At 42.0% G+C, this 15,950-nt stretch overlaps 1 protein-coding gene across 3 annotated transcripts in view; it reads right to left on the bottom strand.

The window, feature by feature from the left end:
• klhl29 (kelch like family member 29) overlaps positions 1 to 15,950 on the bottom strand; it is a 192,817-nt gene that overhangs the window by 3,694 nt on the left and 173,173 nt on the right. For all 3 annotated transcript variants that reach the window (XM_029496549.1, XM_029496551.1, XM_029496550.1), the window contains 2 exons: positions 8,717 to 8,910; positions 631 to 775 (listed from right to left, as the gene is read on the bottom strand). In XM_029496549.1, coding sequence (XP_029352409.1) covers positions 631 to 775; positions 8,717 to 8,910 — 339 coding nt within the window. The remainder of the gene's footprint in view (positions 1 to 630; positions 776 to 8,716; positions 8,911 to 15,950) is intronic.

Genomic DNA, 15,950 nt, shown 5'->3' with positions numbered 1-15,950 from the left:
ATGCTCTGTGGCATCATGTATAAAGATGCCAAGGAAGCTGGGATGATTCAGATTTTCTATCCAGATGGTAAGAGGCATGGCTCTTTCAGCAGAAAACACCAGGGGAAGAGGATACTGGATGCCTGACACCTACAATGAGGTGACGCAGTGGCTCTTTTGTGCTGTAGGGGCCTTTTTCTGGCATTATCTGGCTCCTTAGAGGCAATGTTGTTCTGAGAGATTAACTTTATCCTCCAATGAAACATTTCTTTCCTGATGTTAGCGGTCTCCTCCACAATGACAATGTCCCAGGCCTAAGGACAAGTAAATCAAATGTTATGACCTTAACAGCCACTAGCTCCAAGCCCTAATGAGGACTTCTGGAAGATTTTGGACCTGTTCGACGTTGTTCCCCACCACCATTATAAAAACTCCAGATGAGGGAATAGATTTGGCAGACTAGTGTTGGTCTCTCTAGGAGAGCTCTGAGCAGCATCAGTGCTGAGGGGCAAGGAGAAGCTGTTCTGGCAACACGTGGTGGCTCAACACCTTCCGTTTGATTTATCACCCGTCTGTATCTCTTTAGGCGGTCCAATAACGTCACAGAGTATTTAACGTACATGTGGTGCTGCAACATTAATAATCTCTTACCTGCAGAACTGCCGAGAGTGATTCATGTTGGGACCAGCCTTGATATTGCCTTTGTCTGGGTCATAGATAGTGGTGGCTCGAGCATAGGCTCCTCCCAGGATGAATATGAAGCCATTTAGACTCACTGCAGGGGCGTATTTGTTATCTACCGATATGAGAGGAAGAGGGAGAGAGCAGAAGGGAGAGAGGTTTTTGTTAAGGAAAACACAGTTTGCATGTCATTGTCTCACACAGCAGAAATTTCCATTCAGTATAATGGTCTCAATTTGTTTTCTTCCAATCTCTTTCCTGTGGTCCCCAGGCCACATGCAAAAATCATCATCAACATTCTTCTTATCACTTTACAGATGTGTCACTCTCAAGATTGCTTTGGAAGGAAAGAAAAAAACTAAACTAAACAAACAAAACAAGAAAACAAAAATAGATGGCAAACTGGTGAAAAGACTGAGTTCATAAATCACAGTGGCTTTATTGGGTTCTGCTCTGAAATATGTTTGGACTTGGCAGCAATATAAAAGAGTTACCTAAGTCCCAATGATTCACAATTGCATTACGCCCTCTGGCACCTTCCATAGATTCGAAACGGGTAAATAAATAAATGAATAAATAAGAGAAAAAAGAAAAGAAAAATACTGCACATGCATTGGAAATACATGGATGAACAGGTGGAATACTCTGCATATTCTTTGATTCAATCTGATACAGTATATACTGTAGCACATGAAGCAGCACCGCTGAAGAATTACACATGATGGGAAACAAAATGAAACAGTGGTTTGTGTGGAACGATGCCATTGGAAACCTGCGGCTTGCAAGCAGCGGCCCTACTGTGTGGGAAGAGAAAGTGTATTTCAAACTCTGAGCGATTTCTCTCGAGCGGGCTGCAGCTGGCCAATTTACAGGTGGCATGAATAATGCACCAACACTTGGCCGTGAACTGCTGTCCTCACTGTTTTCTGCCACAATGGACGGACATCCCTCATCTGAGACGTAATGGCGACGACACTATTCTTTGGTCGTGTGGTCAAAACACCTTCCCTTTGTCTTCACCTTGTCCCCAGCTGCTGAGAGGAGTCAGACATGTTTAATTAACAAGTCACCCCTGGAGATGAGAGGTGCTTCTGCTGCTCCTCACACTGACTCTGAATGAGCCCCTCAGCAGAAGTATATAACTCATCATTTTCTGGAACGAGACAGCGAGCTCTGTGAGGCTGCTTCCACCCAAAGCCAGCAGGCCAACATCCTGTCAGCGGCAACGCGACCACGCCAACGTTAAACGTATATAATATTAAAAGGTTCATGGGATTAAATTTGCCGTGTCAGCGTGCTAACATTTTAATTAGTGCTGATCTCAAAGTACCACCAAGACCACAGAATATTATTAATTTACTTGGTTGTAAAACATGAGAAACATTTTGTGGAGTTGGATCTGAAAAAAGTAGCTGTAGACCGTATTTAGGAGGATGTTTCAGGCCATTTGGAATCTAATGAGATGAGCTTTGTAGTGGCATATATTTGGGTAGGTAATGATCTCAGAAGCAGCCTAACCTTCACCCCAGGACTGGGATGATGGACTGTGATTGCTATGGGGTAGGTGCTGTTATGATGATCATGGTGGTGTGTCCTTTTCTTGGGTCTGAAGCTGAGGGCCACGTTTGGCCCCACCAGTGGCTGCACCAGAAACAGGGTGCGCAAAGCGGATGACTCATTTCTCATTTTTTCTTGAGTAACTTTGGATTGGAAGATCCAACAGCCTTGTGTGCTGCCTACATTGGTTTGCACATCCAGTAGCTTGGCTGCCTACAACAAGTTTAACCTCACGCTGCGGAAAGTTAGCGTGTTTTATAGATCACGCTCCAACTCGAGAATTTTCTCTCAAAGCCACAAAAAGTTACTGTCGATTCCTCTTCTGAAGACCATGAATAACTGTACAAATTGCTAATTAGTCTACACTGAAGAGGACGAACAACTAACAGACAGGCGCTGCCAACTGTGCTGTGACTTTTCTTTACTAGCATGCTGTGATCATCTACACACTTACCTCCAGTGTGAGCTTTTACGACAACCATCAGACAAATTAGTTTCAATTTTAAGTTCTCCTGACTAGTCATCCTCACATTCTGCCTGGTGTCTTTATTTTCTCTTACCTTCATCTCATTGATATGCCGCTGCCAGTCTTTCAGAGCAGAGTGTGTGCCAGCCTAAGTGTGTGTGCATGCTGTTTTGTACTAGGTTCCATAAATACACAACACTCATTTCTCTCCGCTCAGCACCCGAGGCAGAATAATAACAGGATGCTCTCAAAAGAAAAACCCTTTTTCTCTTTTTCCCAGCAGAAACTCTCGCAATCTCGTTTGTGGGTCTCTGTTGTGACCTAACAGTAAGCTGCGGGTTTGTGTGCTTGCCAGACTACCAGGTAAATTTCATTCTCTTCTGGCAAGACTCAGTGGATTGCTGTCAGGGTTCAAGATACCTCCACCACTTTGCTTTTGCATTTATCCTCTGTCCATCAAACATCACCGAGACAAAGTGAAAAGTATTGTCTGTGTCAGCTGAAAACTTTCTACTTGTGAGACAAACCTCAATAGCCCCCCCCCCCCCCCAAGTCTGACAGTGGATTCTGTCTGGTTTCACTGCTCCTAGGTTAGAAAACTCAGTCAAGGATCCAGGACTGACCAAACTCTACATAAAATATGAACAAAGGGAAGGCATTAAGAAAAGCAGCAAAACAAGGTTCAACACGGCAGCGGTGATAGAAGTACGGCTGCCTGTCGGGCAACATGGACTGACGCTGCCTCTCACACCCTGATAAAACAGCTTAGTCATAGAGTCTGAGACCCCACAGGCTGATGTCAAGGACAAGCTTAGAGAAAAACACACACACACACACACACACACACACAACTCTGAAGAAATTTGTAGCTCCTGTCTAAACAAACGCCTTGTTGTTCCCCTCACATCCTTTCCTATCTGCTTCCTGCATCAATGCAGCAGATATCTGATTCTATAAAGGCAGAATACCACTGCAATGATAACACACACAGACACACGGGCACAAATATATCTCTCTATCAAACCAATACTGTACAGCTCCAGATAAAACTGCTCCATGATAAATCCTCCCAAACAGCAGTCATCATGACAAAACCACGGCAATACATTCGCATGCAAACATGAGGTCTGTCACAGACGGAAGAGGGAGAAGAAATAAACAAGATGTTTTGTGCCAAAATGGCTGGAGGATGAGGTGCTGGGTACCCTCTCCAGCATCCTGTGTCCAAGCAGAGAGCATGAGGGAGCAGGAGAAATAGGACAAAGACGCTTTAGTTCTTGTTGCCAGAAGCTTAGATAAGATTACAACAACGTAATTGGAGCAGAAAAAAATGTTTCTTTTTTTTTTCTTTCTTTCTTTTTTTTTTTTTTTTCCACACAATGTCCTTTTATCCAGTGTGAGGAGAATAACAACAGCCTTTGAAATGATGGGCCGAAATAGCAGAAAGAAGACGATGTATTTTATTCAGCGTGATGGATAACACTTCCAATTAGGTAACTATGGAAACATCTTCTACACCACTCTCCCTTCCTCTTCCTCCACTTCTCAATTGTGATAGCAGTTCGGCCGCTACGTCATTCACATGAATAATTGTGTCTGCAGTCAATTTCCTGAAAGAACGGTGGTGATTCAGCGCTTCTGCTCTCGGCCCCTGGAGCCAATCAGACGTGTATGTCTCCATGTGACCGTGCTGTGAAATGTGTGCGATGAGGTGTCGGTTTAATGTATTGATCTGACCATCACGCTCGGATGATGTAAGCAGAGTGCTCCGTACATTAGTTTAGCATGTTAGCACTTGGCCTGGGTGTAACACAGGTTGATGGCGGTATCAGGAGTTTTGCAGGTATTTGGCCTAAATGAAGCTGAACACAGAAAATCTATTGTCACTAGATGACGAGCGAAGAACTCACCAAATCTGAAAAAAGGAAAAAAAAAAGTCATTCTGAGGAAAACGTGCATTCCTGACCCAAATATCATGGCAGTCCACACAGACACACACAGACATTAAAGTGCCGCAATTTAAGATGTTAGTTTAATCAAATGAGATACAGACTTCCTCAAGCTGAGCAGACCATGTCTTATTAAAAGCATATCTGCTATGATCACTGAGAAGATAAATAGCGGTCCGGATGATGAAAGTCACTGTGAATTCAAGAAGACATAAAAGAAGACATAAAAGACTTAATATAAAGATGGAGATTCACCTCTTTGTATTTAAAGATATTTATTTGCGAGGCATTAAGATCATCAAGTGTAAGAAGCTGATGCTGGAACAGAGAAGCTAAGTGGGAGCAAGCATTTCAGAAGGCAAATGTAAAAAAGATATTTTTAAGCGACTAGATGTCAAAACTGCACTTGTCCATACTATTTTGCAGTCTAAAGGAAATAATTAACTAGAGGGGTCGATGGACTATTCAGAATAGCAAGGACTATTTTCAAGATTTTGCAGAAAGAATTTCTAAATGTCACCTTTCTTTGCTGTGAGGAGCACAAACAAAATTCACTTCACCTCAATTGTATAGGAGAGGAGGCAGAAATCTGGAGACAAATATCTCAAAACCTTGGCATTTTGGTAATTTGAGGGAGCTGACCTTTAAGGAAAAGCAATGAGACTTCATAAATAGTTTACTGCGTGTGCATGCGCGGTTGTTTTGCCGTACACTACAAGAACAAAGGAAGTTATAGATGAACGACAATGCAGAGACACTGTGCGCTTGTTGGCACTTGTTGAAGAGACTATTTTTGGCACAAGTAATAATATTTTTCACTCTGCAAGAGATGGGAAGTCAATCCTGATAAGTGTTTGTTAAACCCATTTGCAGGCCATGCGGGAGATTGTATATGGGGGGGGCACACATACACACACACAAACAGACAGACACACACACACACACACGGTAGCAGAAAACGGACACATCTGTATTTGTGTCAGTCGATAAGACAGCACGGAGAGACAGAGTGAGGGGGGTGCACGTGGAGGGGGAGGCGGTGAGACAGAGGGTGGGGGGTGGACAGAGATGAACAGAGAGATTAGAGGGGGAGAGTGATGGAGGGAGGCAGAAGGTTGATGGAGAAGTACTCCCCACCCGCTCACAAAAATCATCGCAAGCCCAATTTCACAAGAAGCACTAAACCTGTCCATTATCTCCAGGCTCGCTGGCTGTCAGACTCATCTACACCCTGACGGATGACGGTCTGACTGTCCGTGTGTCATGCACTTGCATATGCGCACACACGCGCGCACACACACACACACACACACATACGCCCCAACCTCCTGACTTGATGCATAATTCATGTGCCATGTACCTGTGCCCCTGGGGATGTACAGTTGATATGAAGTAAGTCGAGGCTTCTGCATCTGTGTGCGAATTGTGTTTCTCACCATTTTTTCTCCTCATTTCTTCTCTGCCAGCTGCTCTACCACCCCTTTAATACCATTCAGCCCCCCAAACACCCGCGTTACATAATCATCGTTTGGCTCACAGTAGTTTCTGTCAAGAGGAAGTAATAACGGGGAGCAGGTTTCTGGGCCACAGTGCTGAAGGAAGTGCCTCTGTGTTTGTGCTTTAATGACACGAGAACAACCTCTTGTCAGGAAACATTTGAAATTAAATACATTTTTGACCCTGCATTCCTCTGTGAGTGTTGCCTGTCACAGTCAGCTCCTATCTGGAGGGACGTTTCTCTTCCTCACAAAGCAGCAGCATTTGAACGGCTCTCTCCCCTGAGAATCCGCCCCGTGCCAGCATTTTAAATGGGGCAATGCGGCATCTTATGTAGAATTTACATTTGTGAGGGAAATTTGTCTAAATAAATGAAAAGTTTTTTTTATTTCTTTGTAAGTATTTTTTTGCAGCAAGCTATTTTCCAGAATCATGGGAATTTTGTTTATTTGCTTCCTTGGAGAGAGCTGGATGAGAAGAAATTGTTTTACACATAATTCATTAGAAAATAGCAAGTGACTGGTTTTACTAATTATGTTTTGATCTGAGAAGGAGGTTGGTTTGGTAACATTGGATTAAGCCTAACCTGCCATATCACCCCATTTCCAATCACTGTGCTACGCTAACTGGAGAGAAACAGGATAAGAGCCTTCACGAGAAAGCATCAAAGTTCCCAGAAGGTCATACTATGGTTTTAGCACATCAACATTTTTAGGCTGAGATGACATGTGTGTAATATTATTTTTAAAAAAAGAAGAAAAGGGAAAAAAAAAAAAAAAGAGGGTAGCAGGACATTTACAGATGATTTACCATCATGCCTATGGTGCGATTTTCAAGGACATATTTCTGAGCATAAGATCTTTGCACTGTGAAAACAGCTGTTAGTGTTTTGAATCATGCAGTGTTGTTCACTGTTCACTGAGTGTTTTTCCTGCTACCTTGGAGTTATAGCAGCTTCGTGAAAGTGTTTCTTCTGGTGCTGCGTCCTTCACAGCTCCCCGGTGGCTCCGAATGGAACGGATCTTGCAGGTTTGTGTGGTGAATAACTACAGAGTTTGGCCAATTATGTGTCAAAAGCTGTGGCTGGACCAACCTATCATTTCGGCTATGTTCTTCACATTACAATGAAACGGCAATAACATGGGAAGATGGGAAGTAATGGGAAATACAGAGTAGGATGATAACCATGAGGAAAAAAAAAAAAAAAAAAAAAAAAAAAGAGGAACGGAAAAGGTCATACACCGTTCAGGACATTTTCTGTTGACACACCTGCCAGTCAACATTTTCTCTGAAATAAACCAAGACTGAACACTAAACTCAAATTCAAAGGAGCACAAAGATACAGAATCATATTGACTCATACTGTATGAGAATATGCTGCATCCAAAGGTATTAACTTTGTTTTTATAGTTCTTTTTTTCTTTTTTTTTATGAAGCTCGGTCTTTGTTGTTGTGCCGAACTGTCACGCATGTGCAGTGAATATTAATCCTGGTGAATCACTCCATTTGCAAGCTATAGGAAAAGAACTTGGATTTATATTCCTGTAAAAGATACATGTATGCACTGGAGTTCTTTTAAAACTAAATAAAGAAATAAATGATGTCCTTAGTTATGTAACTACAGTATAAATGAATCTAATGGCAGCTTTTATTCTATTACTGTCTGTTGAATTATACATTTGGAATGGGGGAATTTCAGTAAACTCTCTGTCTGGGGTTATAAAGATGGACTGCACCAAAAAACCAACATGGACAAGCTTCCACTAGCTGGACACCAGGCCCATCATGTCTGACTCCGGGTGTTAGGGGGAGATTAATGCTTCTTTACAACGATATCGTGATATAAATCATTCTCTTGGCAGGATGAAGTAAAAATCATACACCAACTTGTTATCAATCTATCAAAATGGACAATATATTGAAAAGACTGACAAGCTTCTTCTCTGCTAATTTGAAATATCCCATGGTGATCAGATGGATTGGATTCATGGATATTGTGTATGTGTGTCCAACAAGCCACATTGTAATCTTGTGCATACATTTGAAGGCAACAACATGTCCTCTCAATCATAAATCTGGCATTCTGTAGAGACAATTAATCTGAAGGCTGTGCATGATGCGACGCTCTTCCTTGTCCTAAAGAGAAATTGCTTTCTAGCCTGGAACCATGAAAACACAGTAAATATCACCAAAAAGGTGCTAATACTTTGCATATAGCTGCTGGGACACCGAACATCTTCACTGTGAGAGTTTCGAGGCAGCTGGGACAAAGATAATGGAATTCCAAAAATTCTTTGTTGTTCTCAGTTACCAACAGTTAAATGTGTGTCTTTCCCAGTTTTGATATTGTTCAAAAAGCAAACTTTAACATTATGAAAATGAAAAATGTACAAAGACAGAAAAGGGGCCTCACATTTGGGAATATGAAGCCACACACTACTAAAAAAGCAGCTCTGTCAGAATACAAAAGGTGATGGTAACAATGGCAACACATCCCCGAGGACACAACAACGCTGTGCAGTTTGTGTGTGAAAATATGTGCTTGTGAGTCTTGAACAAAAACAAAGTGTGCTGTCACCTGTCTTACCTATCATGGGCGATTCAATAAAACTCCAGGTGTTGCTCTGCGGTACGTAGGACTGGAGGACGCCTGCAGAGCGCCCGGCCTCGTTCACTCCTCCAAAGACGTAGACTTTACCTCCGCACACTGTGGCTGCGGCAGAGTGCACCGGCTTGGGCAGAGGAGACACCGTTTCCCACTGGTTGGTGATGGTGTCGTACCTTCAGAGGAAAAAGGTGATTACTGTTTTTCAGTTTCTGGACAAAATTACAGTCATTTTACTCTGAAATGTGTTTTAGTCAGTCTAATACATGATCTAAATCAAGAGAAACATGATGAAGTGCAGTAAAATCATGACCTCACTTCTATTGAACCCATCCACATGGGGAGTCTCCAAATTATTTCAACGTTCAGCGAGCTGTCATTTATACCTACACACACACCAACAGCATTCAGAAACAGTCTGATTTTAAAGTTCCCACTGCTCTCAATTCACAGTGAAATGCTCGTTTTGGCTGCAGGGCTGACAGATATAATTAGCAGAATGCCTACACCACCAGGGAAGATGAAAAAGACCAACCATTACGTACAATGACAGCAATTAAAGCAATTACACAAAGCAACATATGTTGGGAGCTACAAGCCATTAGTCTCCAGAGTTGGGCTGTGTGTCAATGCTCAGCTTTGGACCTTTCCCACTGAGCCCTCTCTTTGGCAGAGACTTCAACGCCGAGCCTAAAACTCAGCCGACCCAAACTGGCACAAACAGGCGCAGCCAGATGAAAGGGCCTGACACAATGGGCTGCATGACAACAAGACACTGGCTTATGCGATTGCGCCCTTGTCAGAGGTTGAAGGCTCGAGCGTATTTATATGTATATTTCTTCAATTTGCATTTGTGTCTAGTGTACAGTTTACATTTTTGTGTGCGTGTTTTTTTTTGTTTTTGTTTTTTTTTTGCCCTGTGGCTCCATTAGCGCAGTGTGTTAGCGGTGTAATCCTGTGTCCATGGGCCACTGATCAAAGCAACTGTGCCGACAGCCTTCCAGCTGGAGTAGGCCTCATTAAAGAGAACGGATGCAGGATCTGTGATTAAGACACACCTCTATCCATACTGAAGTGGGCTTTCTTAATCAAGGTTGTCTCTTTGTTATGAAAGAAAAACACCTTTACATAAAAAAACAAAAAAAACAAACATATCTTAGTCCCTCAGGACAACAAAACTTACACTTCAAACACAAAGTGGGGCTTTAAAAAAGTAGACTCCCTGACTGTCACTTGAAGGCAACTTTTAAAGTACAATTTCTCCACAGGGGTCAACCACCTTCATTAGGTGTCTTAGCTCATTTTAGCACACGCACAGGTGTCTTCTACTCTTGTTTTTCTTTTGGCTTTTTCAAACTGTGTAGCTGTCAGAAGCATACAGGTGTATAAAGTTTATATATGCTTTCCTGCTTCAGCTCCTGTGGCATTTGAGGTCAGGCTGAATTTAAATGAAACCTGGAAGCGCTGTTTGCATCTAGCTACCTGTGAGAAGGCTGGTAGATAAAGTGCAAGAGGAGATGAGTGAATTAGCCCTCGGGAATATTCGCTTTTGGGGTCTGATAATGTCCTTGGCAACCACTTCGACGGGGATATGTTTACACCGACCGAATCGTCTGAGAAAGTGGAAAGACAGAGGACACTCAGGTGGACTGAAAACACTCTGAGTGCCAATTAACATTGTTTAAACACAGACGCACACGAGAACACACACAGCAGCAACAGGCTGAGTAACTGAACCCTGCTGAGATAGAAGGGCTAACGTGTGTCTCATTCCCTGGCAGATGTAATTGCCCCTCAGACCACATCAGGGGAGTTCATAAATTTAAGGGTCAGACACTGCTGAGTGGGGCTGATTATGGGATACAAAAAGCCAGAAGAACTAAGCAAACAGCTGCTCATAATGAGAAATGATGAAAGAAAAAAGTCTATCGGACTTAATTCTGCAAGACAAAAACATCTTAAACACAAAAACACAATAACTGTCTAATGCCACTCAGATCCTCTGTGACTAAACACTGCAAAGTTAAAGCTGCAAGAATCAATATACTAATTCAACCCGTGGATCAAATGACTCTTTTCAAACTCACTGGCTTGATTCCACAGCCTGTGATTTTACTGTTTGAGTTAACGCTCATCAACCTTGTTTTGGAAAGCAACTGCCTCAAGAGTGACCAAAAACAGAGCTAAAAGAGGAGTGAATATTTGTCAAATGATCAGAATCATAGCTCACAGGCAGCGGTTGTTCTTATTTGGTTAACAGGCTGTTTTTGGTATTTACGCATAATGCTCAAAAACAAGTCATCTTTCAGCACTATCAGGAATAGCTGATGTCTAATAACCAGTGTCAGTCCAAATTTGTCAGAATAGTACGCTCAGCTGAGACCCAATCTCTTTCACTAAGGGGGATAAATAGCTTTTAAAGCTCATTAGTGTAAACACGGCACGGCGAGCCTGCAGTTGGGTGTGTCAGGAGTTCTGATGATCAGCAACATGTTCAGGTCAGGACAAAGTCTCTCTCTGTCTCAGAGGTCAAGGATCTGATTGAATTCATTACTCATGTGATTCACCATAAAGGATTTAATGTGGACCATGACATTAGGACTGACGTGAAAAAGATTCTCTAAGTGGGTGTATATTGTTTGAATATAACTCCAGGGTCGAGGAAATGCAGGAAGGATGGGAAAAAAGCCCACTGTGTTCATCACCCCCCCATAAAAAACAAACAAAAAAACCTATAATAGTTTTCGTCTTCATTTTCCATCAAAAGAGGCAGAAAAGGCAGATAGAGCTTTTTCACTGCGACAGTGTAGGAGTTTATCCATCAACATGTTGCGCTGCATCGATTTTTTAAAAGTGTTTATACACAAAGACTGATCGCCACATGAAGCCATGTAATCAGCTGCAGCTCCTGACAGGGCTTGTTTCATCATGCCGGAACAGTCATCTCTAAAATACTGCTGCAGGGTTACAACAGAACAAACAATGTAAGATTGTGTTCTTATTTAGAGAAAGAAACTGGAAAAAAAAGGACACATTGGGAGGGTAGAAAGAGATACTGTGAATGAAAGAATAAGGCCAGACTTTGAATATATAATCTGGGCAAAGAAAAACATACTAACACAGGCGCTATGCACAGTGACTGACACATTAACAAATCGGCTTTAAAACTCAATGTCAACAGGTGGAAAAGGGGCCCCATGTGGTGTGATTGCGTTGTTAAAGTACTGGTGAGCGAGTATCTGCTTTTTCTCTTCACTGATCCATCAGGATTAGAACCGTAATGTTCGATAACAACAGGTGAAATTGGACAGTTGCCCTACAAATGGTCTCACCTGCCATGAATGACTGACAGTAGACAGTAGATGGATTGGGCACCTGCCATAAAACAAGCCCAACCTTTCCCACTTTCCACATATACAACGGAGAAAACATAGTCACTAAAATGTCAGCTGTTGTGTGTGTGTGTGTGTGTGTGGGAGGAGAAGGGGGGGCATTATCTCAGTGGTATAGTTACACCTCATCACATATCGACCGGAGATGGTGGTTGATTTAGTACGCCTCATCAAGACCATTAGAAGATCACGTAAGTGAATGCATATAATTCTATTTGCCTTTATTTTAGTGCTTCTGTATATATGTTTTTCACATTTCATTTTATTTATATTGCCCTAAAAAGGATGAGCCAGCTGTTATTCTTTTCCATTTCTCTTAAATCAGACAAAATGACCGAAAAGGACAATGTGATGGGGCAACTCTGAGTATTTTGCAAATGGATTGCACTCAGCCCTAAGCTCTCTCCTTCGGAGTGAAGACATTGCACAAGTCATGAATACATAGTATCCTTTTTTTTTTTTTTTTTTTTTTTATAAAGGAGTCATCTTCTGAAACAGCTGAGCACTGCAATTTTTGAAAAAGAGGAGTAAACAGTGCATTTGTTAGGGACCATTTTTGGTGGCAGATTATTACACATGATTTAGTGAGTCATGGCAGCAAGACACGGATTTGTATTTGGGCCTCACCCATAAGAAATTTCAGTGGCCTTGATCATTGTTCCGAAGTGATATGCCATGTAGCATATCACTTTGTCACTCTTTATAAACCTTTTACATGGAGTCTCTTTGAATTTCGCCTGCTGGCAATATAGTTAGTGCTTTATTTAAGTAACTTCCATACATTATTTTAGAATCAGCTTCTTTCTATTCTTTATCCGCCCCCCCCAAAAAAGAGTAGGACAGGCAGCATTAACAAGAGAAAAGCAAACATAAGTTGTTTTAAAAAATGACATGTGCCTTCACCAGCTGAGAATATGTCACTACATGATGACATCATCACAGATGAGCTGAGGGAATGCGGCGGAAAAGCAGATGTTGACTGACTGATAACTTATTAACTAGATTAACAGATTTAGAAGTTAATGAATGCGGTGGAGAGTCAGCTGTTTTCCGTTGGATTTGCTTGGTTTTCAAAGTGTAGAGCTAAATATCAAATATGTGAATAAATACTTGTGATATGTCGCAGAACAGAAAGTCAAGATAGCACAAAGCGACAGTATAGATCCACTTTTTTGCAATTCAGTGAAGAGCAGCTCTAGCTATGGAAAGGAAGGTCATTGACCAATGCCTTCCTCTTGAAGCTCACCCCATGCCTCCCATCTTTTAACCACGAGCTGTTCAGTAGAACAAGAACAGCAGCAGTCTGTTTCTTTCTCTCAGCCATTTTATGCCAATGATGCAACCCAATCACCTTAAAGGTGCCCAAGGCATTATAGGCAATTCATTCATATGGCTACTTGAAGGGGAATGCGCTTCATGCCTTCCCTTTCTTCTTCTCATTTTTTTTTTTTCTTCACACACAAACACTCACACACATGTGATAAGCTGAGGTGGATAGGCTGCCAGTCTTTAAGGCTCTGTCACTTATTCATCTCCCCTGAGATCCAAACTACAGCACATATAGAGTGAGAAAGGAGACAAAAGGGTTCAATAGTGGAAAGCAAAGAATAAAAAATCCTCATTCAGATAACTAAACCACTCTGGGTCTGTACACTTCAGTGCTGGCAAAGAGCTCCTTTAAAAAAGCAGTGGATATCATGAATCAACAGCTAGAGTATCCCACACATCAGCTACTAAAAGCCTTGATATTCAAACACGTAATGCTGGAAGAGTGTGTACAGACGAGAAAAAAGTAATAACGCCTGCTGCATGTGTTTAAGTTGTTTGCACCACACAGGCCCACAACAAAAGTATTGTAACCTTTAAAAAGAGTGTGTGTGTAGTAGAATGCAATGGAAGTTAGTTTTGAAAAAAGCTGATGCATTCATCGCCTACAGAGAGGAGCTGATGCTCCAGATCTGAGCAGGTAGCACCTCATACCCTTAAGTTACAAATTCACATTAATCCCTGCAACACCCCAGCTGGCTATCTCACCCGCACAAACACTATCTCTCTGCTCCTCTTGCGTTCTCTTCCTGCTGTCCGCATGCCGCCCAGAGAAAAACGAGCATTTCATCACGGTGCACTGAACTGTGCAACTTGTCTGCATAAATGTTTCTTTTCATCAAAGGAAATGCTCTCAACTTGCAACCAAAGTGGCACATTTTGGTTTTCCTCTTGTTCAAGCTAAGGAGGTAAACATTGGGTTTTTAGTTTAACGTCTCCACTGTAGGGTGGACTGATCCCACAGCTGTTTTTTTTTTTTTTTTTTTTTTTATTCCAGTAGTTTATGGATAAATGACGTTCCTATCAGCTTCAAAATGCAGGCTGGCATGCCTACACCCTAACCTGCATCCAAGCACAGTCCCACTGCTGCTAAAAACTTTGTACTGCAATGTTTGTTTTTGGCTTTCTTCCTTTTTAAACATTAAGTTTCTTTCTCCTCAGTTAACTCCGACTATGAAAGTTGACATATTTAATAGGTGAAGATTTTGTATTTGTGAAAACAGATCCAGAATGTCTCCCTTTATTTTACAATAACCCTCCCCACCGCCGAAATCTGCAAGCGCCTTCATCAAGAGTTGAGTGTCATTAAACCGGAACACATCAGTATGTAAAGACATTTGCATGCAGCTCTGTGTCTGAAAGCAGTTTGATCTCTTTTCTATACTGCCATCGGAACCGCCACAAGAGGAGCGCGAGCGTGTGTGTGAGGGAATCAATCCCTCATAGCCCTCTGTTTCCTGTCAGAATTAATGAACTGAGAGGTTGTGATTTGACTTGAGGAAAACAAGGCTACCGTGTGAATCAGCTATGGCCTGGAGGCTACTCAGAACAGTTTGCACAAAAATGTAGGCATCATTTGCTTACATTAACATTTTTCATATTTGCCAAGAGTGTTCATTAGCAGCTAGGTGGGGGGAAAAAATCTCAATAGCGTGAAATAAATGAGCTCTAATATTTTTTGCATTAATTTCCATGTCAAGTCTGGGAAAAGATAGATGTACGTAAAGATAAAGAGAGAACAGAGAGACAGCACATCCACTTTGGAGACGAGGAGCAGGAGGACGAGTGAGATGTGGGGAGAGTGAGAAGTTCTGTTTTGTGTCAGCTGCCATCTGTGTGTCAGAACACATGACAGAAACTGTGAGGACCCTGCCCACACCTCCACTACCACCCTGCTGTCTGTTGGACAGCAGCAACCACACACACACATTACATTCAGCCTCCGCTCGTCACAAACACGCTTTCAGGACACTCTCCATCCACCATCGAATGCATGTCGGTGTAATGATCTGTTCCTTTGTGTTTGTCCTTGTTGCGCGGTTCAATATCATGTCAGGAGGAGCCGAGGCAAAAGGTTTACCACTGACATTTCAGAGTCTCAGACTCAAAATTGATTCATTCACTCATTCATCTTCAACCGCTTATTCCGTTTCTGGGTCACGAGACTCAATAGATACAGTACCATTTCACCTCTCTGTTCTGAAGCCACCTGCGTTAGGCTGCTTAGCCATTAGAAATACGACTGAGCACCGAAACCTTTACAGAAGTTTAACTTCTTTGGAGACACGTGACTTCATGCTCACTTGTAATTATGAAATATGCGTGTTGGTCAGTCAGAGTAAATACAGTGTTCTCTAATTATCATAGATAATTACTGAAAATCCTTTTATTAACTTAATATTTAATTAGATTTAAATCAAATCTGATTTATTCATATAGTGCCAAATCATAACAAAGTTACATCAAGTCACTTTACATATAGAGCAGGTCTAGACCGA

This window comes from Echeneis naucrates, chromosome 24, assembly GCF_900963305.1.
Source record: "Echeneis naucrates chromosome 24, fEcheNa1.1, whole genome shotgun sequence".
Classification (NCBI taxonomy): domain Eukaryota; kingdom Metazoa; phylum Chordata; class Actinopteri; order Carangiformes; family Echeneidae; genus Echeneis; species Echeneis naucrates.
Note: the sequence above shows the minus strand (reverse complement) of the source record. Positions and strands in the feature narration are given on the sequence as shown.